A 22,112-nucleotide genomic window follows, 5' to 3' on the forward strand; every position below is an offset into this window, starting at 1 on the left:
CACTTACATAGCAGATGGCGGCCAGCTCCTGGCGGGTGTGGGCCTTTTCCACCAGACCCTGGGCCTTGACTGGGTTGACACCATGGTCATACACTGTGAACTTGGTCCCCATGAGATTGGATCTAGTATCAGGAGAAAAAGCTACCATGATGATCTGCAGTTTCCTCTTGAGACAAGGTCAGGGGACACCTGTCTGCCTGCTAGCCAAACAGCAGCCCGGACACCATCTTTTCAAAGACCTCACATCACAAGGAAGAGCTGAGATTCCCCTTTCTTATTTGTTCAGATAGAGTCTTCCTCTATGTCCTAGGCTGGCCTTGAACTTGTGGGCAAAATCCTCCTGCTTCAGTCTCCTAAGTACTGGGAGGATGGGCATGAGCCGCTATGCCTGGCCCGAGATTTTCTTTCTTTTAAATTTTTATTTAAAGGAATATAATAATTTATTAACAATTAAATAACTTAATAAAAATAAATTATTGTTATTATTTTAGTTATTGAGACAGGATCTCTCTATCACTAGCCTAGAACTCATGATCCACCTGCTTCTGTCTCGCAAATACTGGAATTAAACGTGTGTGCCATTATGCCTGGCCTCAAGATTTTCTTTTAACTTTTTTCTTTTTTGGTTTTTTGAGACAGGATTTCTTTGTGTAATAGTCCTGGCTTTCCTGGAACTTGATTTGTAGACCAGGCTGGCCTTGAATTCACAGAGATCCGCCTGTTTCTGCCTCCAAGTGCTGGGATTAAAGGCATAAACCACCACTGCCCAGCTAACTTTTTTCTTTTTCAGATTAACACATCTATGTATTTGAATCATTTAAAAACAAACAAACAAACAACAATAGCAAAGGTCTGGGATGTGGTCAGTGGTAAAGCAATTGCTTAACATGTATGAGGCCTTAGGTTCAGGCCCTAGTGACAGAGAAGAGAATGGGGGGGGGGAGGGTGGAAAAAAGAAGAAAAAAGCAATTATTCTGAAATTACAGGAATTAGGGAAAGACTAGGTTGGTGACCTGAGGATTCATCACCTGAGTTTGCCAATGTAACTTTCCCCTTCACGAGACAAATCTGTCGGGTCTGTGGAGACCAGGTAGTTGGATGTTTTGCTCTTTTTCCGCTTCCTACCAGCAAGAAGAAATATCTGAGAAAAAAAAAAATGTCAGTCAAACACAAGTCCAGTGAGACCACAAATGATTACCAGTATCTATCATGTGCAAAGAAGTCAATTTTAGGCCAGGCATGGCGGTGTACACCTTTAATTCCAGCACTTGGAAGACAGAGGCAGGTGGATCTCAGTGAGTTCGAGGCCAGCCTGGTCTACAGAGTGAGATCCAGGACATCCAGGGCTACACACAGAGAGAAACCCTGTCTCAAAAAACCAAAAAACAAGAACCACAGAATAAGCCAGGCGGTGGTGGCGCACGCCTTTAATCCCAGCACTCGGGAGGCAGAGCCAGGCGGATCTCTGTGAGTTCGAGGCCAGCCTGGGCTACCAAGTGAGTTCCAGGATAGGCGCAAGCTATACAGAGAAACCCTGTCTCGAAAAAACAAAAAAAAAAAAAACCAACAAAAAACAAAACAAAACAAAACAAAAAAAAAAGAACTACAGACTACAGAATAAAATATACATGAACAAAGGAGATCCACCACTTGGACGGCTGAGGCAGGAGGATCTGAAGTTCATCCAGGAAGTCACCCTCAGTCCAAATTTGAAGCTATCCTGGACTACATGACATCCCACACAAAGAAAAAAAAAGAGGGAGGGAGAAGAAAACAAGCATACTTCTACACTCTTGCTGGGGCAGCTCAGTGGTTGGGGCAGCTCCCGTCGTGAAGGGGGCTGAGCGCCATCCTGGCACATGGAAACACTTCCCCACTTCCTTATACCTTTTTGTTTGTTTGTTTGTTTTTGTCTTTTCAAGACAGGGCTTCTCTATGTAACAGCCCTGGCTGTCCTGGAACTCGCTCTGTAGACCAGGCTGGCCTTGAACTCAGAGATCCGTCTGCCACTGCCTCCGGAGTGCTGGAATTAAAGGCGTGCGCCACCACCTGGCCGGGCTCCACTTCCTTACATTATGGACAGAAGTTTTTCTAGAGGGTGGGCAGGGGTGGGGAACTAGAGGTCCTGCCCATGACTAGGACTGATCTAATGACATTAGAACAGGACTTCGAGGTACATAACCCACTTTCAGCTGACGGAGTCTAATCAGGGGGACTCCCCGGGCATAACCAATTCCCACCACGGCCTTGTCCTCCCAGGAGCATCTCAGGGTTAAGGACGTGGCTTGGTGAAGGAGTGCCTGCCTGGTGTGCATGGTGTTTTATCGCCAGACCAGAAGAAAAGAAGGAAGGAAACAGCCTAGGACGGACCCCATACCTTGCGATTCTCCTCCTTCTCCAGGTGCATATAGTAGGTGGGGAAGAGGCCACGGTCCATGCCCTTCTTATCCCTGGTTACCCGACACTTCACTGTGACACCCCGAGGGGCAGGGCTGTATGCGAAGTCCTCTAAATTCTCCACTTCTCCAAGCTGGGCATCCCCTTGCTGGGCTGTGACACCGGAAGCCCCTGTCTCCTGAAAACAGTTTTATGTGAGCAACCAGAATCGGGTGCAAACTCCATCCCCTGCATCAGACGCGGACACAATCCTCCCCGTCTTCTGTCCTCGCCCAAAGGCAAGCTGATAGTCACACAGCGCACCAGGAGCCCCAGTGTGAACACTTCCCGGGTTGGAGGGTCACCGCACCAGCTGCAAAGGACAACATACCGAGGCCGCTTCCTGGCCGGCTGCGGAACTCTCTCTTTCTGACTGAGCTGACGGGGAGCTGAGATTGTCCCCTTCCTCTCCCTCATTGTCAGTCTCCTCATCGTAGTTCACGCTACCCAAGATGCCTGGCAGAAAAGGAAACACTGTCAGCAACGGCCAGCGGGGGGTCTGAGAAGATCATCCTGGAAAGGAAGAGCTTCTACATTTTTCTTGCTTAAAACCTTGCCAGCGAGGTGGCTCGTGGGTAAAGGTGCCAGGGTTGACACCTGAGTTCAACTCCTGGGATCCACATGGTGGAAAAGAACTGACTCCCTAGAGTTGCCACACACACACACACACACACACACACACACACACACACACACACACACACCACAAACAAAAATGTAATGATGAATCGCTAACTGGAATCAGATATGGTAGTACACGTGTATAATCCCAGTACTCAGGGGACAGAGGCAGAACAGAAGGATCAGAACGTCAAGGCTATCCTTGGCTACATAACAAGCCTGGGCTACATAAGACCTTGTCTCACCACAACCACCTATTACGCTTTAGGCAAACTCCAAAGTCTTGCTATGTTCTCTTATATTTTATGTAACTAGCGTCTTCTCTCTCTCTCTCTCTCTCTCTCTCTCTCTCTCTCTCTCTCTCTCTCTCTATTTATTTGTTTTTGAGATGAGGGTCTCACTATGGAGTCCTGACTGTCTTGGAACTCACTGTGTAGACCAGACAGGCCTTGAACTCAGAGATCCTCCTACCTCTGCCTGCCTAAGTGCTGGGAGTAAAGGTGTGCACCAACCTGCCCCTACAGCTCTGCACCCAGAAGCAGCCCCTCTAAGCCCTCCAGGCTTGCCCAGCCACCCTCACACCCTGCTCCATGCCCCACCACTGCTGCCTCACCGGGCCAGATCCTGGGCCGTCGGGCTCTTGCATTTCCTCTGGGCAGCTTGCGGAGCCACCCATCCTGGGCTAGCTGCTATCCAGGGACTCTCCGGCACCTTTTCACTTCCAGCACAAAGCCATATTGACTTATTTTTGAGACAGGGTCTCATGTAGTCCAGGATAGCCTTGAACTTGTTATACAGTCTAGAAGGACCTTGAAGGAACGCTCTGCCTCCGTCTTCTGAGGGGTGGGATTACAAGCATGTGTCTCTACAGTTTCTCCAGGGCTGGGAATCACACCCGGGGCTTCACGCAGGCTAGGCAGGCACTCCACCAACTGAGCTACATTCCCCAGGTCACAAAGCCTCGGTCAGAATTAACGCTCTGTGAGAATAACGCTCATACAATTACGCCCTCAGAACCCTCATTTTCTTTTTTAAACTTTTAAAGATTACATTTTAACATGTTTATTCTGTGAGTGTTTCTGTCTTCCACCACATGGGTTCTGTTCAAACTCTGGCTCTCAGGCCTGCCGGAAGTGCCTCTGCCCACTGAGCCATCTCCTTGGCCCTCAGAACCTTTTTTTTCCCTTTCTTTCCTTTTTTTTTTTTTTTTTTTTCCCTCGAGACAAGGTTTCTCTGTGTAGTTTTGGTGCGTGTCCTGGAACTCACTCTGTAGACCAGGCTGGCCTTGAACTCACAGAGATACCCCGGGCTCTGCCTCCCAAGTGCTGGGATTAAAGGCGTGTGCCACTGATGCCTGGCCTTTTTTTTTCCTTTAAAATTAAAATTTATTTATTTAGTTAACAGGTGTGTGTGGAAGAGAATTGTAGGAGTCAACTTTCTCCCTCCACCTTATGGGGTTCCAGGGATTGAACTCTGGCCGTGGGGCTTGGCAGCAGGTAACTTGAAGCAACAGGCCATCTCTCTGACTCTACTTCTACATTTCGCTGAAGCTACTTTCTAAGTGGATGGACGCATGGCCCTGTTGCAGTGGCCAGTTCCTCTACCACGCGGCAGCAGATCCCCAGGTGGGAACTGGTAATGCAAGCACCTGGCACACAGCATTCCTTCCCCGCCTCCACGGTCCTCACTCCAAGGACAGTCACACAGCTGAGCACGGTGGCAATGTCTACGGTCTCAGCATCCAAGAGGCTGAGACAGGGGGATCTCAAGTTGGAAGCCAGCCTGGGTCACATAGCAATACCTTGTCTAAAAGGAAAAAAAAGTGGGGGGCAAAAACAAGCACCTGATCTCATTATAAAATCTTTTCTTTTCAGAGACAGGGTTTTGTGGTGGTATTTTATTTGTGCTGAAATGTGATATTTTATTTGTATGTTAATAAATAAAGTTGCCTGGAGATCAGAGGTCAAACAGCCATTAAACAGAAGTCAGGCGGTGGTAGCACACACCCTTAATGCGATCACATGGCAGGCAGAGTCTCTGTGTGGTCAAGGACAGAGCCAAACATGGTGACACGAGCCTTTAATCTCAGTACCAACCATAGAGACCTGGAGGTCTGTACAGACAGGCAGTGATGAGGAAGTCATGTGGCTGGGCTTAGAGTCAATGAGAAGACAGAACAGAAGGCAATAAAAAATACAAGTCAGGCAGGAAGAAATCTCTCTCTGTGGAAGCTAACGCTAGTCGTGGCTATTGCTCTGATCTCTTTGGCGGTTATCTCTGTATTTGGCTCTGTGTTTCTTATTTACTAAGACTGTTTAGAATTTTGTCTACAGGGTTTCTCTGTCAAAAGAAAGGGGAAGTCATATATAATTATTCTGTATTTCATTACCTTGTTTTCTCAGACAGCAGCATTAGTGACTACAGTCGCCAAGCATCCCCACTTAGATGTCAAAGATGCTGAAACCCCAGGCCACACAAAGCAAGCTTGGGCCATTAGATTATAAGCCAGCGAGAAAGGAGGTCACCCCGCCCGAAGCTCAGCATCATCCTCACCGTGTTTTTGGAGAATCTCCTGAAGGTCTGGCTTCGGGGAAGTCTCCACAGGGCTTTCCCGATCTGCACCTCCTTCAGTGCCCTCTTCTGGAGCAGGGGAGCCCACTGAGAGAACTTGAGGCTTGTTTTCCAAATCCTGAGCCTCTGGCTTAAGGAAAGCAGCTGGACCATCAATGCCTAGAAGCCCAGAGAGAGAGAGTTAACCAGAATTGAGCTTGGTGGTTTGGGGGATGTGGTCAGAATCAAGGGCTACCCAGCCATCTCAGCTCTCCTTCCTTAACATCACAAGCACGTTTGTCCAGGACTAGGACCGATTCTATTAACAGGCTTGGCTCCTCAAGCTGTACTCCAGAACTAGGAGTGAGACCAAGAGGTTGGGAGTGTGGCTCAGGGCCAGTTTTCATTCACCTTGAGAATTTTGAGAATTCATTCATTCATTTTAGATGGAACCATTCATTTTTCATCAAAATCAATAGTTCTAGGGTGGACTTGAACTTGAAGGCATCTTCCACGATTTCCCCCTAAAGACCCAGAAGGTGATTATAAAGATTAGGAAGGTACTTCGGAAGGACACCAGTACTGTCTTTGTGCACCACATCAGCGTTCTCCTGCCTTATCTCGGGTCTGTGAAAATTGTACGTAAGCCAGATGTGGCACTGTCTGAATACACACCATGTAGGATGACATCGCTGCGAGGCGTCTGAGGGTCCACCAGAGGCGTGTGCTCCTCACCACCTCGTGGCTTTAACCGCCGCAGCCTGGCTTCTGGGTTTGGTTGTACCATAAGTGGCTCAAGGCGTTTCTTTCTCTGCTTCTTCTCCAGCAGCGCCCTCTAGGGAGAAAATTCAGTATTACAACAGGGGGGCCTACCATATTGGAATAGCTTAGACTGCTTAAACAAACAAAAAACAGAACCTAATCCTAAGAACTGCTGCCAATCCCTTTTTGTTTCACAAGAAATACAAACACTCCAGCTGGTCAGGTGGTGCACATCCTTAATGCCAGCATCTAGGAGGCAGGCGGATCTCTTGAGTTTGAGACCAGCCTGGTCTTGGAAACACTCAGGCAGGTTTTTTCCTCTTTCCTGATGGGGTCTTCCTATGTGTTCCAGGCTGAGTTTCAACTAATGATCTTCCTGCCCAAACCTTCCAGATCTTGGGATTACTGGGATGTACTGCCACAGCCAAGCTCCTCAGTTTTGTGTTCTTGTTCACCTTACAAAAGCTGAAATCAAATGAACTTGGGCCAGAGGTGAGAAGAAAGAAAAGGTAGCTTAGACATTCCGAGCAGAGGACAGGTGAGTTTACCGGTAAAAGCAAGATAAAGAGCCAGGGCCGGGGGCAACCCTGCAGAACGCTTGCTTGGTTGTGGTGATAAACACCATGACCCCAAAGCAACTTGGAAGGAAAGGCTTCGTTTCCATTTACAATCCTTCAGAAAAGGCAAGTCAGGACAGGAAAGAGGAGAAAAGAACTAGAGTGGAGGCCACGGAGGGACGCTGCTTACAGGCTTGCTCCTCACGGCTGGCTCAGTTTTCTCTTCTACACCCCCGACCACCATCCCAGGGATGGCATCACCTACAGGCCAATCTGATGGGAGCAGTTTCTCTACTGAAGCTCCCTCTTTGATGACTCCTGTTTGTGTTGTCAGCCAAAACCAACCTACACACCACACAAGTGTAAGGTCATGGTTACGAGGTGGGTGGAAACGCTGAGTGCGGTGCCACTCACTGGTCTCAGCTACTCGGGAGGCTGAAGCAGGAGGACACTGATCCCAGGAGTTCATAGCTGGACTGGAAAATAGGGCGAGATTAAGTACCCCCAAACCAAACCAAAACAACGGCAAGATAAAGCAAGAAAGTCAGGCAAAAAAGCATAATGGATATGAAGAAAATGTCCCAGTAAGACAGAAAGGACAGCACTGTCACATATACTATTTTTAAATTATATTTATTTTATTTTGTGCATAATCTGCCTACATGTATGCATGTGCCCCACATGCATGCCTGATGCCCACAGAGTTCAGGAGAGGGAGGCAGACCTCCTGGAACTGGAATTTCAGACAGCCAGAGACACACAGAAGAGCCTGTTTTTTTTTGTTGTTGTTGTTTGTTTTGTTGTTTTAAGCTATGACCAGCTTAGCACTGTTAGTCATTAGGGAGATGAAAACCAGCTGCCACTTCACACACGCTGAGCTGTTAGGAGCCAGTTAAGTGCTGGAGACCACAAATAAGCCTCCTGCATCAGTGGGACTCAAGTGGTTCAGCATCCCATCTGCACTGTACCCAGTCTTGCAGAAGTCAGGGGTGATTTAAGCCTACAGAGGGCAGGCAGAAGCCATGAGCAAATGCTACACCATGTCTGTGTTAGAGACAAGGTCTGGCTATTCAGCTGAGGCTGGCTTTGAACCTGTGACCATCCCACCTCTATCTCCTCAGTGCTGGGATTACAGGCATGCACTAGCATGCTCCACTAACCTTTGGTAATTTTTAAAGATTCTAGGGGAATCTCAGGTAAGATCAAAGGGACCATAATTGATGGCCGAAGAGAGATACTGTCCTGTTTGGTATCCATGACGGGGACTGGTCCTTGCTGACCTCCATGGTGGAAAGAGTCATCTCATCTGGCTCTTCCTCTGTGCTTTGCACGTGACCTGCTCTTTCTCTGCGGTCGCCCTCATCCCACCACTGAGTTCTGGATGCACTGGTGACCACGGCAACTGTACTGCAGGATTCAGCCCACACCCTGGGCCTTCTCCCCAGGCCTGTCCTCAGGTGTTGACTAGAATGAGAACTCCCCATTGTCTTGGCTAGACTCACTTTGCTGGTATGCCATCAGTAATGTCACTGTGGATCCCGTGCAACCTCATGTGATGATTCAATGTTTTTGACAAATGTTGAAAAAAATCAAATAAGCAAGCAAGCGAGAAGGCGATGGACGTCAGGGTCTACTCAGGTCTAGTTTCTAAGCTGCCTCATCATCACAGCATGCTACTACAGAGCACTGCACACTCCTCCCTCCCCTCAAACGGGTGATGAGAGACGGCTGTGTGTCCCTAGGCTAGGGAATGCTGACGGAATGATCATCAAAAATACACCTAGTGGGAGCTGGGCATGCTGGCCATGGCCTTAATCCCAGCACTTGGGAAGGCAGAGCTCTGAGAGTTCAAGGCCAACATAGTGAGTTCCAGGTCAGCCAGGACCTCAAAGAGAGACCCTGTTTCTAAAAACTAAAAACAAATGAATACACACACACACACACACACACACACACACACACACACACACACACACACACACTCTTCGTGGGGGGAAGGGGAGCTGGGGGATGGGATGGGGAGATACCTCAATGGGTGAAAGTGCTTGTTAGGCAAGTCTGCTCTAAGCTCAGATGCCCAGAACTCACACAAAATCTAGAAGCAGTAGCTCAGGTGTCTGTAATGCTAGGGTGTCCATAGGGGGAGATGGGAGGCAGGGACAGGCGATTCTGCAGAAATCCTGAGCCAGCTAACCTCGATGGCTAGATGGCTTATGCCATCCAGAAACCCTGTCTCAAACAAGGTAGACAGGAGACAGGTGAGGACTGAGACCCAAAGATGGCCTTCTTACTTCCTTATACAGGAATAAGCACACAAATAAACGAGCAGAGTATGAAATATCACAGTGCGTCATAAATATGTACAATTACTATGTGTCAATCAAAAATAAATGTATCTTTTAAAAATCTGTGCTTGGGGGACTGGAGAGATGACTCAGTGGTTAAGAGCACGGACTGCTCTTCCAGAGGACCTGGGTTCAATTCCCAGGACCCACATGGCAACTTAGAACTGTCAGTAATTTCAGTTCTGGGGGACCTGGCACCCTCACACACATATACATGCAGGTAAAGTACCAAATGCACATAAAACAAAAATAAATTAATTAAAAAATAAAATCTGTCCTTGGATTTTATTCCATGAGTCCAGTAAAGGAAACAAACACAGGCAGGCGGTGTGGAACAAGCCTGCAATCCCAGGACTTGGGAGACTGAAGCAGGAGGACTGCTGGAGTCCATGGACAGCGTGGGCTGCAGGGAGAGACTGTCTCATAAACCCAACCCCTTCCCACACTGAAATTAAATAAATGAAATGTATATAAAAAGAACTGTAAATAACACTATTAAAAATTTAACAGCACAGCAGTAAGCACAGGCCAAAATTCTGTTTTGAGACAGGGTTTCCCTGTGTAGCCCTGGCTGTCCTGGAACCCACGCTGTAGACCTCGAACTCTGAGACCTGCCTCAGACCAAATTTTAAATAAGGACAAACTGTTAAGTGAAATTGCTCCAGGGGGTTGGGAATTTAGCTCAGTGGTAGAGTGCTTGCCTAGCATTCGTAAGGCCATGGGTTCGATCCTCAGCTCCACAAAAAAAAAAAAAAAAAGTAGGGAAAAAAAAATGGGCTGGAGAGATGGCTCAGAGGTTAAGAGCACTGGTTCTTCTTCCAGAGGTCCTGAGTTCAATTCCCAGCAACCACATGGTGGCTCACAACCATCTGTAATGAGATCTAGTGTCCTCTTCTGGCCTATAGGCATATGTGCAGGCAGAACACTGTACACGTAATTAGTAAATCTTTAAAAAAAAAAAAAAGAAAGAAATTGCTCCAGTTTGGACATGGCCTGCAGTGTCTCCCAGAGATGCACAGTGTAGTCATGCTGAGGATGGGGAATGGGAACAGAGGCCTGTAACGCAGCCCCAGAGAGGCTGAGGCAGGAGGACTGACCTCAAGGAAAGCCTGGGCTACACAGCAAGTTCCAGGACAGCACCAACTACACAGGGAGAGAAGCTGTGGCCTGGTAGGAGGGTTAAGTCATCCGTGGGCCTCTTGTGGGAGGGACTGAGCAGTTCCTACCCCAGGGTGTCAGTCGGTTCCAAGAGCAAGTTGTCGTAAGAAGCGCCAGCTGTGGTGGCCCACTTCCATAAACCTAGGACTCAGGCAGGAGGATCATGAATTGGAGGCCCCTGGTGGGCAACGCAGGGAGAACCTATTTCAAGAATCAAAAAGCTGGGTGTGGTGGCGCACGCCTTTAATCCCAGCACTCAGGAGGCAGAGGCAGGCTGTAGTTTGAGGCCAGCCAAGGCCTGCTATGCCCTCCCCCGCCTCCCCCCATCCACCCACCAAGAAATCAAAAAGAAAAAAAAATATATACTTATTTTCCTGTCTTGTCATGTGACATCTCTTCTGTACACAGCTGTTTCCCCTGCTGCTTCTCTGCTATGTTGTGATATATCGAAGGGGGTGTGCTGGCTGATTTTATGTCACTCTGATATAAGCTAGAGTTATTGGGAGGAGGGAATCTCAACTGAGAAAATGCCTCCATAAAATGTGGCTTTAGGCAAGTCCACAGTGCACGTTCTTCATGGTGTACTTCAAGTTGTGAGATGAATATGGTCACGGTGTTTATCCCAGCGAGTAGCGACCTAAGACAGGGACGTCACCTAAGACAGGGGCGTCACCAGAGCTAACAAAGCTGCTAGATCTTGGACTTTAGCCTCTAAAACTGTCAGCTAAATAGGTTTCTTTTAAAAAATAATGTACCCAGTCTTGGGTATTTTGTTATGGCAACAAGAAACAGGCTAATACAACTTTTGTTTTTTTTTTTTTTTTTTTGGTTTTTTTTTTTTTTTTGGTTTTTCGAGACAGGGTTTCTCTGTGTAGCTTTGCGCCTTTCCTGGGACTCACTTGGTAGTCCAGGCTGGCCTAGAACTCACAGAGATCCACCTGGCTCTGCCTCCCGAGTGCTGGGATTAAAGGCGTGCGCCACCACCGCCCGGCAACTTTTGTTTATTTATTTATTATTGTCATTATTTTAGTGTTTTGAGGTAGGGTCTCCCTATGTAGCTCAGGCTAGCCTTGAACTCACAATGATCAGTCTCTCTAGAGCTGGGATTACCAGTTAATGTTACCATGCTCAGCTACAACATTCTTTTATTCTTGTAGAAGGTGCCAGGAGATTTTCAATGACTATTAACAAAGCCAGTTTATAGCCACCATCTTCAAATCACCCTGCTCTTGCCACAGCCCAGAGCTTTGGCTCGGCAACTAAGTTCACACAGTGTTTAATGAGTAGCCATGAGCGATCCTGCCCTCCTGTCTTTCTGTGAGACCCTGTCATGACTTCAGAGCCGAGACTGAAGGTTCCAGTCAGTGCGGTCCTCCAGGAGCCCCGCTCACCTGATTGTCCAGCCTCAGCTGTCGAAGCCTCAGTGTCTCATCTTCAAAGGCACTGTCTCAAAAACAGAAAAAGAAAGCACATAAAGACACGATCATTCTAAGAGCCTGTCCATTTCGTGTTTTTCATACTTGCATTCCACTGGGCTAACTGGAAACAATGGATTCTTCCTTAGAGGTAGCGCCTGTTTCCAAGGGTTGCCTACACTCAAGCAAGATCCACCCACTACCACACAGGCCCACCCACTACCACACAGGCCCACCCACTACCACACAGGCCCACCCACTACCACACAGGCTCCAGAGGCCCAGAGGAAACCAGAGTCTACACAGGCTAGGAAGAAGATGCTAACCCAAACCCATGCACAGGAGATCTCTTTTTCTTCCCCTCTCTGCCTCCCTCCCTCCCTTTGTTTTGGGCTGAGGATGGTACCCAGGGCTCTGAGCCTGCTAAGCCTGTGCACTGAGCCACACCCAGCCCTTTCTTTTTGTTTTAAACTGTGATCGAATACTCATCCTGTTCCTAAACAACTAGGCCTAAGTGTTTTGTGTGTGTCTTGTTTTGCTGATTACTTAAAGCAACCCTATTAATCAGGACTGACTTCTCATACTGAAGATGAAGAAGCAGAGGCTTGGAGAGTCATGCCAAAGTTTAATAGCTAGAGTTGCCGGGCGGTGGTGGCGCATGCCTTTGATCCCAGCATTCAGGAGGCAGAGCCAGGCGGATCTCTGTGAGTTCGAGGCCAGCCTGGGCTACAAAGCGAGTTCTAGGACAGGCTCCAAAGCTACACAGAGGAACCCTGCCTCTTAAAAAACAAACAAACAAACAAACAAACAAACACCAGCTAGAGTCCAAATTGTACCTAAAAATCAATTAATTTACCTCTTTTTTGGAGCTACTTCTATGAGAAAGAGACAGGGTCTGGGTGTCACAGCTACTAACTAACCTTGTCTGACATCCCTAAGATCTGCCATCTGGGCCATACATGGCAGCTCACACCTGCAATCCCAGTGCCAGAGGGGTGGAGCTAGGATGGCCCTGACTTTGAGGACAGTCTGGGGCTTCATGGTGTCGCAAAATCAACTAGGTCTGCATTAGTAACATTTGTTCCGCAGAGAAATACTAAGGAATACACAGACTGACACCACTGGGAGCCAGAAGAGGGCATCACATCCCCAGAGCTGTAGTTATGGGTGGTTGTGAGCTGCCATGTAGGTGTTGGCAGGACTGAACTCAGGTCCTTTGGAAGAGCAGCAAGTACTCTTACCACTAACCTATCTCTCCAGGCTCCCCTTTAATGTACCCACCCACCCACCCACCCATCCATCCATCCATCTATCCATCCATTCATTCACCCATCTATCCACCCACCCACCTACCCATCCATCCATTCATCTAGTGTTTGCAGTAGTGACAGGGATTGAATCCTGGGCCTTGGGCAGGCTAAGCAAGTAATCTACCACTGAGCCACACTCCCAGCTCTGAGACAGACTTCTTGTTAGAAAAAAAAAATGGCCAGGCAGTGTTGGCACACACCTATAATCCCAGCAGTGGGGAGGCAGAGGCAGGAAGATCTCTGTCAGCTTGAGGTCAGCTTGGTCTACAGAGTGAGTTCCAGGTCATCAGTACCATACAGTAAGACCCTGTCTCAAAGACAGAACAAACCTGGCTATGGGTATAGCTCAGTGGTAGAAGGCTTCAGACATAAGGCCATGGGTTCAAACCCAGCACTGCAGAACACACTAAACAAAGGAAAACACAAGAACACCATGGAGCACTTCCAACACCAGCCCCTCCTCCCAGATGCAGCCCACTCTGGCGTCACCTATGGCTCCTACACTTCTGAGATGTTTCTATTTCCATCCTCACATGTTCTTAAATGCTAGTGCATTAGCACAGGGTGAACAGGCTGGCATCCAGTGGGGATTAGTGTAGATCTGCAAAGATGACGTCTAAAATATCTGAGACAAACCAACTCGTCACGAACAGTGTGTGGGAAAGGGTTAACCAGGAGAAAAGACTCTGAGGCTACAGCTCAGCATTTCCCAACCGATGCTGCAAACCTGCTTTTGCTCACCGCTCTCACTCTCTGTCCTCAACGCGAAACTAAAATTGTGATGCCTCCTGGCACGGATAAAGACCATCCCCTCTCCTCACCACACCTCCCAAGTGCTGAAACCTCAACAATGCTACACTCGGACTGAACACCCCAGAAGCCTCAGGCATTCCTTTCAGGTTCTCTAACAGTGAGCACGCTGGGCGTGTCTTCAGGGCCGTATCCAGACACCATTCAATTCCTTCCAGCAAGCCTGGGCAAGCTGAGCAGATGTAAATAACAGGGTATCACGAAAGCATTCTGAGCTGAACGGCACAGAAAATAGATGCTGTAGGACTGTAACACGTACACATCATAGCTACAGCTGTTCTAAATCAAACCATAGGCTGAGGACGGGGCTCAGTGGCAGAGCACTCGCCTAACATGCACAAGGCCCTGAGAAAATAAAGAAAAAGTAAACTGAAACTCTCATTTAGCAGAAACTGAAATGTGCTCTTAATGGCAGAACCCTCTCTCCAGCCCCGACCCCCACAACCTCGACCGTCTACCATATAGACACAACAGTTTGTTTTCTTTCTTTCTTTCTTTTTCTATTACATCCTCTGGGAGCCTCTGCCCTTATGACCTACTCAATTCCCCAAAGCCCCACTTCCTGAGACCGTAACTTTGCTGACCTGACTGACTGTGGCGGAAGGGTATGGGACACACACGTTCACGTCACAGGACTTCACAGAAGATGGTCGGTGACCACAGAGGGGAATGGTAAAGGAGAAAGCTGAGTGAGAACTTAACTATGATGAGGATTGCCAAGCTGGGCATCGTATTGCCAGGCTGGGCATCGTGCTTCCCAGGACTCTTCCAGCCTGAGGCCAGCCTAGACTTACACAGTAAAACCTGTCTAAGCAACCAAGCCAAACACTCAATTAAGATCTCCAGTAATGAGGTGTTGAGGCATCGTGTTCTTTTGTTTGTTTTGTTGTTGTTGTTTTTCGAGACAGGGTTTCTCTGTGTAACAGCCTTGCCTGTCCTGGAACTCGCTCTGTAGCCCAGGCTGGTCTCGCACTCAGAGATCCACGAGCCTCTGCCTCCCGAGTGCTGGGATCAAAGGTGTGTGCCTGACCACCGCCCAGCTTAAATGTCTGAGGTTTTCTGTTTGTTCTTTAATGTGAGGGACCACTATTAGATGAGAGATAAATGGGGTGAAGGGCAAAGGTTACTTTTGAACTTTTTTGGTAACTTTTTTTGCAAATTTAATTTCTTTCTTTTAAGTAATAATGACAGTTATTAGGAAGATGGGTGTGGCTAGTGAGCTAGGGAAAGGCAGAGATGCAAAAGTTAATTTTTTTCCAAATAAAACAGTAAGAGTTACAAAATAAGACATTTTGATAAATGCTTATTTCATAACTATGGCCTGAGTAATTTACCAATTCCTCTGCCCTTGATCCGCCTGCTTCTGCTTCCCTGGAGCTGGGATTAAAGGAGTGGACCACCACGGGCCAGCGTGCCCTTGAATACTGCAACCAATCACACTCAGGGTATTTCCGGGGAGCTGAGAGAGGGCGAACTGTGAGGATATTTGCCCAAGATCAAACAGAGCTGGCTCCATCACTGGAGACCTCTCTCCCTTCTACTGCTGCTGTGGAGTGCTTCCTGACAGACAGCTTGCCTGTTTCACTCACTAATCTTCAACCACCTCCATCCACCTCCATCCACCTCCACCTCGAGGCCACACTCACAGTCCCTGCAAGTTCTCTGGAGCTCACTGCAGCTGAACAATCATGAGAGATTGCTCCACCAGAGAAGGACGGACGCTAAGTGATTGAGTGCTACAGTTAAGGATGGAGAGGCTCGGCAAGTCCCCGAGGTCCTGGGGAGAGCAAAGCTACTCTGCAGGAAGGGGAACAGGCTAAGGCTTGCAGAAAGTGATGGCCGTGAGACCCGGTCATGGCTTTCCTAGGAGGGACTGGAGCAAACAGTTCCTTTACTGGTCCTGAAGATCACAGACGCTGCTGGTCAGTCTCAGACATGAGCAGTGAGGAGACAGGTGAGAAGGAATGGTCTATCCTGGACACTAAATGCAAGAAACACACTGGGGTGAAGCCACAGTGACAAAGCTTATGAGAGACAAACCGCTTTGTGTGCACCAAGGAAGTACTGGTGAGATGTTACGGGAAAGACCAAAGAAAAGGTTTTCATTGAAAATGACTCTTAGGACATTTACTTTTCATTGTGTGAGGAGTGGCATCCAGAGGCAGGAGGATCTTTGTGAGTTAGAGGCCAGCCTAATCTACATAGCAAGTTCTAGGACAGCCAGGATAATATAGAGACCCCGTCTCAAAAAGAAAAAAAAGAAAGAAAAGGCAAACGTAGTATGTGAATGGGTGCCGTGGCACAAGCCTACATCCCAGCTCACTAAGGAGATTCTGTATCGTGCAAGGCCAGCCTCAGCTACACTGCTGGCCTATCCTGGGGAGGGGACTTGATTATTCTGCACCATGTCTCCATGACCATCAATCAACGCATGCGGAAGATACCTGAGATGAGCAATCAGACTCCCCTGCCTGTGATTTTGACATTGGATCTTAGGGATCCAGTTTCGTACAGCCTCTCTGAGGACACTGAGACACATCTAAGCGAGGCTGTGTGGTTCCACAATCAGTAAGCGGCAACTGCAGGGTATAAGAGGCAGGCATTCTGGTCCTGCTCTGTGCTCTCAACTACTCCACTGAAATATGTATTCAAGGTGACCGTCGCTTTACATTTCAGTAGTAATCAAGAACACTAGGCCACCTGCAAATAACTGACACCCCACAGACCTGCAGTATCCCTCTACCCTGGGTAAGATGGGCAATGAGTGGAAATCTAAAGAAAATGAACACTTTAGGAAAGTAGATACAGCTCTTTTGTGTGTGTGTGTGTGTGTGTGTGTGTGTGTGTGTGTGTGTGCGTGTGTGTGTGCACCTATGTATATATAGGTACATGAACTTGTGTACATTATTGTTATGCCCAGATCTCGACCCCAAAGAGACCACCGAAGATCAAGGATGTCCAGAATGCAACAGCAAGGTTTATTCTATAGATACAAGCCTAGGCAGGGAACTCATTCCTACACCCAATACAGTGAGGCAGGGAGGAGTTGCTCTTTCTTTGTGTGGCTAGCTATTTAAAGGCAAAAACCACAAGCCCTTCGAGTGGTTGGGGGGGTTGGGGGTTTGGCATGGGTGCAACTCGGATTGGTTTATTTTTATTTTTGAAGGTCTCTGTTCTCTTAATTGGGTGAGGGTATGTAACCTTTGAATTTACTGGTTGGGGTTTACAATTATCATTTTGGGGGCAGTCCAGGACAAGTCCCAGGCTTTGTCCTTGAGCTGCCATGGGGGCTGGCTGGCCTTGCATGTGCTGACTGTGGGGGCTGACTCAGTGACCCAGGCTCTGTCCTTGAGCTGCCATGGAGGCAGGCTGGCCTAGCATGTTCACATTGACCCATACACGTAGCTCTAAGTTGGTGAGGGGTCCCAGACAGTAAACAACTGGCTGAACCTTGAACAGTCAGGTACGTGTAGAAAGGGAGCTACTGCAAGGACTATGTCTTTTGTTCACGGTCCTCCCAGAGACTGCTTGCTTAAGTCTCAGGAAACTGAAATTGAGGCCTGATCTCTGAGAGGAGACTGAGCAGCCTGTTATGGCATCTGCTCGGTCCTTTCATTATGTGGAGGCCAGAGAACACTGGGTGTCCCATTCTCTCACTCTCTGCCTTACTCCCTCGAGACAGGGTCTCTCACTGAAACTGCAACTACGATGGCGGCCAGCAAGCCCCAGCAATCCTCCCTGTCTCCTTCCCATATCATGCCGGAGACAAAGGCCCGTGCATGGTCACTTCCAGACTTTTCCATGGGTGCCAGGGGATCTGAACTCAGGTCCCCAGGCCTGCACAGCAAGCACTGTAACCACTGAGCCATCCCTCCAGCTCTTCAGACTCCAGACCATGCTGCTGCTCAGGACACAGCACCTGTGGCAGTCATCCCCCCTCCCCAGTCAGACAGAAACTGGCGGGCAGCCTCCTAAGACCACTGCCTGAATCTCTAGCTAACAGACTTCCAGGTACTTGGTTTCTTAGTTCCCCAAGTGAGCACCTTCTGCTGGCGGACTGGACGACCAGACATATCAAAGAACTACAACACGCTGCTGACACATTCTCTTCTCCCTGCTGCCTGCTGGGGAATGCCAGACAGCCTGCCAGCAGGCTCCTCTGAAGTCTGTAAGGAAGGACCCCAACTCTGCTGCATGGGCCTGAGTCTCTCAGGGCCCCTGCTGCACTGCTGACTTCCTGTCCGCCCGTGGCATTAATTACTCTGACAATAAACTTCTTACCCCCAACAGTCCATCTCAGTGTCGCTCTCGAATCCTACACCCTGTATTCTTTCCAGACAGGACTCTTTACACTTTCCTGATAATTCCTTCTTAAATTCTGAAAATGTCCATATGCTTTTCAAATTAATGTACCAGCGCTTTGTGGATTTCCAACCACTGATTCATATTCTGTTATTCCCACTGCCAAGGGATCCTGGCAGGTATCATGTGAGATACTACCTGCCATGTGTAGAAAAGAATAATTTCTTAAACCTCGCACAGCTAGCTTCATTAATTTATGTTCATGACCAACCTTTGGAAACTTGGCTGTGGGTGAAGTGACAAGACTCGTGGATGGGGCTGTTAGAAAGAGTAATTGGGTGCCACACAAAGGAACAAACAAAACAAAAACAACCCAGCAGGGCAATTTCCTTTTTGTAAAAGAATGTGTGCGCCAGCGGGCACTTCGGGCCAAGAGAGCCTCTGTCTTCTATCCCCGATGCAGGTAGAGATTACGTCTCACCCCATTGGTGGGAACGTGACTTCAGAATCGGACAGCTGGCTAACTGGTGTGAAGAGGAAGCAGCAAGTTCAGGGAATAGGACCCTTGACTGGCTAGAACCTTTCTTTTTATTGGTTTTTTGAGACAGGGTTTCTCTGTGTAATTTTGGTGCCTGTCCTGGAACTCGCTTTGTAGACCAGGCTGGCCTCAAACTCACAGAGATCCACCTACTTCTGCCTCCCAAGTGCTGAGATAGACCTTTGACACAAAAAATGTCTCTTACAAGGCCATGTGTGGTGGCCAAGCTTGTGATCCTAGGACTCTGGAAGTGGAGGCAAAAAGATCAAGGGCTCAAGGTCATTTTGGTTAGTTTGGGATAAATGAGACACTGTCTCCCCAAAACAAAATAAAAATTCCAACAACAAAAACCCCAAAATAAGCAAATAATAGACAAGAAAGGAATCTAGATGAATCCAAGAGGCCAGGCAAGACACAGGAAGAGGAAGCAGAAGCAGTAATGAAGACAAGTCACCCACAGCACAGACGACAGGGGACAGATTCCTTTTCAGCCCCCATACAGCCCTGGTCTTTGTTTCTTAGGGATTCCTTCTCTTCTATAATTCTTTCAACTACCAAGGACATTCTGAATTTCACACCCTGCTAAGGGAAGTCAGACAACGTAATGTCAAACAGAAAGGCCTTTCAAGTCTCCAACATATGGACACAGAAGCCTGGAGCCGATCTAAAGATGCCCACAAAGAGTCGGGAGCCGAAGCAGGGCCTCCTGGAAGGTTCTTCGGCAGTTGGCATAGAGACAAACACAAACAACCAACAGCAGGCCAGTATAAATAACCATGCCTGCTTCCTGTGGCCTCCTCGCTGAGACCAAACAACACATGCCTCCTTGTGAACTGTTTTCTCACTGAAGGGAAAAATGCAACTAAATCGATGCATAAAATATACAGAAAAGACAAAGCGATGTATCCAAACACAGATCTGCCAGCAGAACTGGTCCTCCTCAACGGTCATGCTGTCCCTCGAAAGTGCAGGGAAACCAGGCTCCCCCCGCCCCCCAGGGTCCTTGCTAGGCTCCTACACACACGGCATAATACTGATTTTATCTTTTGAGTTTTACTACATTTTGTATGTATGTATATTTGGGCCTGCATGTCATGGTGTACATGTGGTCAGACAGTTTCCATGGCAGCTCCTAACCACCCAGAGCCCCAGCTCCAGGAGCTGCAACGTCCTCTTCCAGTCTCTGGGCGTCAGGCATGAATGTGGTGCACATACATACATGCCGGTGAAACACACATATAACATAAAAATGAAGGAGTCTTTTTAAAAAAGTATCAATCTGGGAACTAGCAATGTGAGTGTCACAAGCTTATCTACTGGGCGCCTCACTAACCAACACACGCTCCCTCTACACATTCTGGAAGTCTCTCACATAGACGTATTTGCAAGTTGAGCACAATACTGCATACCCATGATACCCGTACTTGGAAGGCCGAGGCAGAAGGATTTGAAAGAGTTAAAAGCTAGCCCCAATTACACAGCAAAGCCTTGTTATAAAAATAAATAAATAAATAAATAAATGTTTTGTTTTGTTTTTTCCCGGAGCAGAGAACTGAACCTAGGGCCTTACCACTAAGCTAAATCCCCAACCCCAAATAATTGCTTTTTAACATGGAAAAAAAAAAAAAGCAGAAATGTTGCTGTGTAAGCTAGAAATCTAAAACTCATACCATTACTGCCATTAATGACATGAACTCCAGAACATGCTCCAGAAGGACTGGGGCTGGAGAGATGGCTCAGTGGTTAAGAGCACCAGCTGCTTTTGCAGAGGACCCAGGTTCAGTTCCCAGTAACCATATGGTGGCTCACAACCATCTGTAATTCCAGTTCCAAACGACCCCATGCCCTCTTGTGAGCTCTGCAGACACCAGGCGCTCACATGGTACACAGACATACACTCGTGCACACACATAAAATTAAAATACATAATTGTTTTAAAGGACTCTGAGCAGTGTCCTTTATGTCCTGTATGTGCTCTGTGGGGGAGGAGGTGTGGCCGGTGCCGGCACAGGCATCTGGTGCCCTGGCCTCCCCAGCCCACATCAGCATCTTTCAGACTGTGTTTATGTTACAGCCGTGGTGTCAGGAGAAATACTCCGCACTTCTCTGGGAATTCTTGTTTTCACTACAACAGATCAACTTCCAAAACAATGATCTGCTGAGATCTTCACTGACCTGCCCAGCAATCAGAAGACCCGAGACACTTGGAACGCTCCAAAGAAAAGCAGAATTCCAAAGGAACTCAAACAGCAGGACTGTCTAACCACACTCAGCCTTGTAAATGGCTCATGGTGTACAGAACACAGACCATTTAAATCAGTGTTTAAGTTGTGCATTTCTTGAATGAAAGAAAGCAGAGAGAGAAGAGAAAAAGAGAGGAGAGCAGGATGATAGAGGTTTATCAGGAATTTTTGAAATCCCCGTTAGGAAGAATCTTCTGATTATCTTGACTAATTACAAAAAAATAATTTCAAGAGAGGGTGATGATGTATGCTTTTTGCAGGGTTTTATTCTATGATTAAAAAAACACTTTTTAAAATCAAACTTTGGTTTGAAGTCTCAAGCAAACTGTGTATACTCCTGTTAGCAGTGACAAACCTAGAGTCTATCCGGACTATCCGCATCAGAGATGCGGCCAAGCTGCCCACTGCCGGGACACCAGCTTCCTCCCTGTTCTCTGGTTTCCTCCTCTGCTTTCTTCTGCCAGTTAAAAGCCTAAGTGTGGCCTTTCAGGCCTGCCGCAGCATCTACCAGGTAAGAAGCGGCTGCTGCCCGATTAGTCAGCATGGGGTCAGGAGTCCATTATCCTGGTAAGGGTGGTTTTGAAACACGTTATTAAACTTGGAGTACTGCTAAATAACTCAGAGTCCTTGATCAAATGTCACTTGAGAGCTGAATACTGGCGAACCTTAGTACCTCCAATGTGCTAACTCTTTCTATGTTAAAATTAAATTTTATGCAAAATTTTATTTTGCTAGCCAGAACTCTTGAACTCAGCAACTATCAATCAAAATGTATTTTTCTCCCTTTTCTTGTTGAGAGTCATGTAGCTCAGGCTAGCCTTAAACTCATTATGTAGCCATGGCTGGCCTCGAACTCCTAAGTCTCCTGTCTCTACCTCCCAAGGATAGGGTTACAGACAAGCACAACCACATCTATTAAGGTTTCTTTTATGGTAGTTTCTGAGGCAATCCTCAGTCACATCCTGAAGTAAACAAGCAGTATGCTTATTTTCATCCACAAAGTATTAGTTAAAAAAAAAAAAACCTTGGTTATTACAGTATTTTTTTTTTTTTTTTTTTTTTTTT

General features: G+C 47.6%; 1 protein-coding gene across 3 annotated transcripts in view; it reads right to left on the bottom strand.

Moving 5' to 3' along the window:
• Positions 1-22,112, bottom strand: part of Tulp3 (TUB like protein 3) — an 86,228-nt gene that overhangs the window by 53,939 nt on the left and 10,177 nt on the right. For 2 of the 3 annotated variants that reach the window (XR_013050181.1, XM_016006387.3), the window contains exons 2-8: positions 11,821-11,876; positions 6,283-6,442; positions 5,611-5,787; positions 2,768-2,892; positions 2,378-2,575; positions 1,029-1,141; positions 8-122 (exon numbers count right to left, since the gene is read on the bottom strand). Coding sequence is in view for 2 of the 3 variants with exons in the window: in XM_016006387.3 (XP_015861873.1) it covers positions 8-122; positions 1,029-1,141; positions 2,378-2,575; positions 2,768-2,892; positions 5,611-5,787; positions 6,283-6,442; positions 11,821-11,876 (944 nt within the window). In the remaining variant the exon portion in view is untranslated. The remainder of the gene's footprint in view (positions 1-7; positions 123-1,028; positions 1,142-2,377; positions 2,576-2,767; positions 2,893-5,610; positions 5,788-6,282; positions 6,443-11,820; positions 11,877-22,112) is intronic. The other variant, XM_006987864.4, reaches the window with a different exon arrangement.

Source organism: Peromyscus maniculatus, chromosome 3, assembly GCF_049852395.1.
Source record: "Peromyscus maniculatus bairdii isolate BWxNUB_F1_BW_parent chromosome 3, HU_Pman_BW_mat_3.1, whole genome shotgun sequence".
Lineage (NCBI taxonomy): Eukaryota > Metazoa > Chordata > Mammalia > Rodentia > Cricetidae > Peromyscus > Peromyscus maniculatus.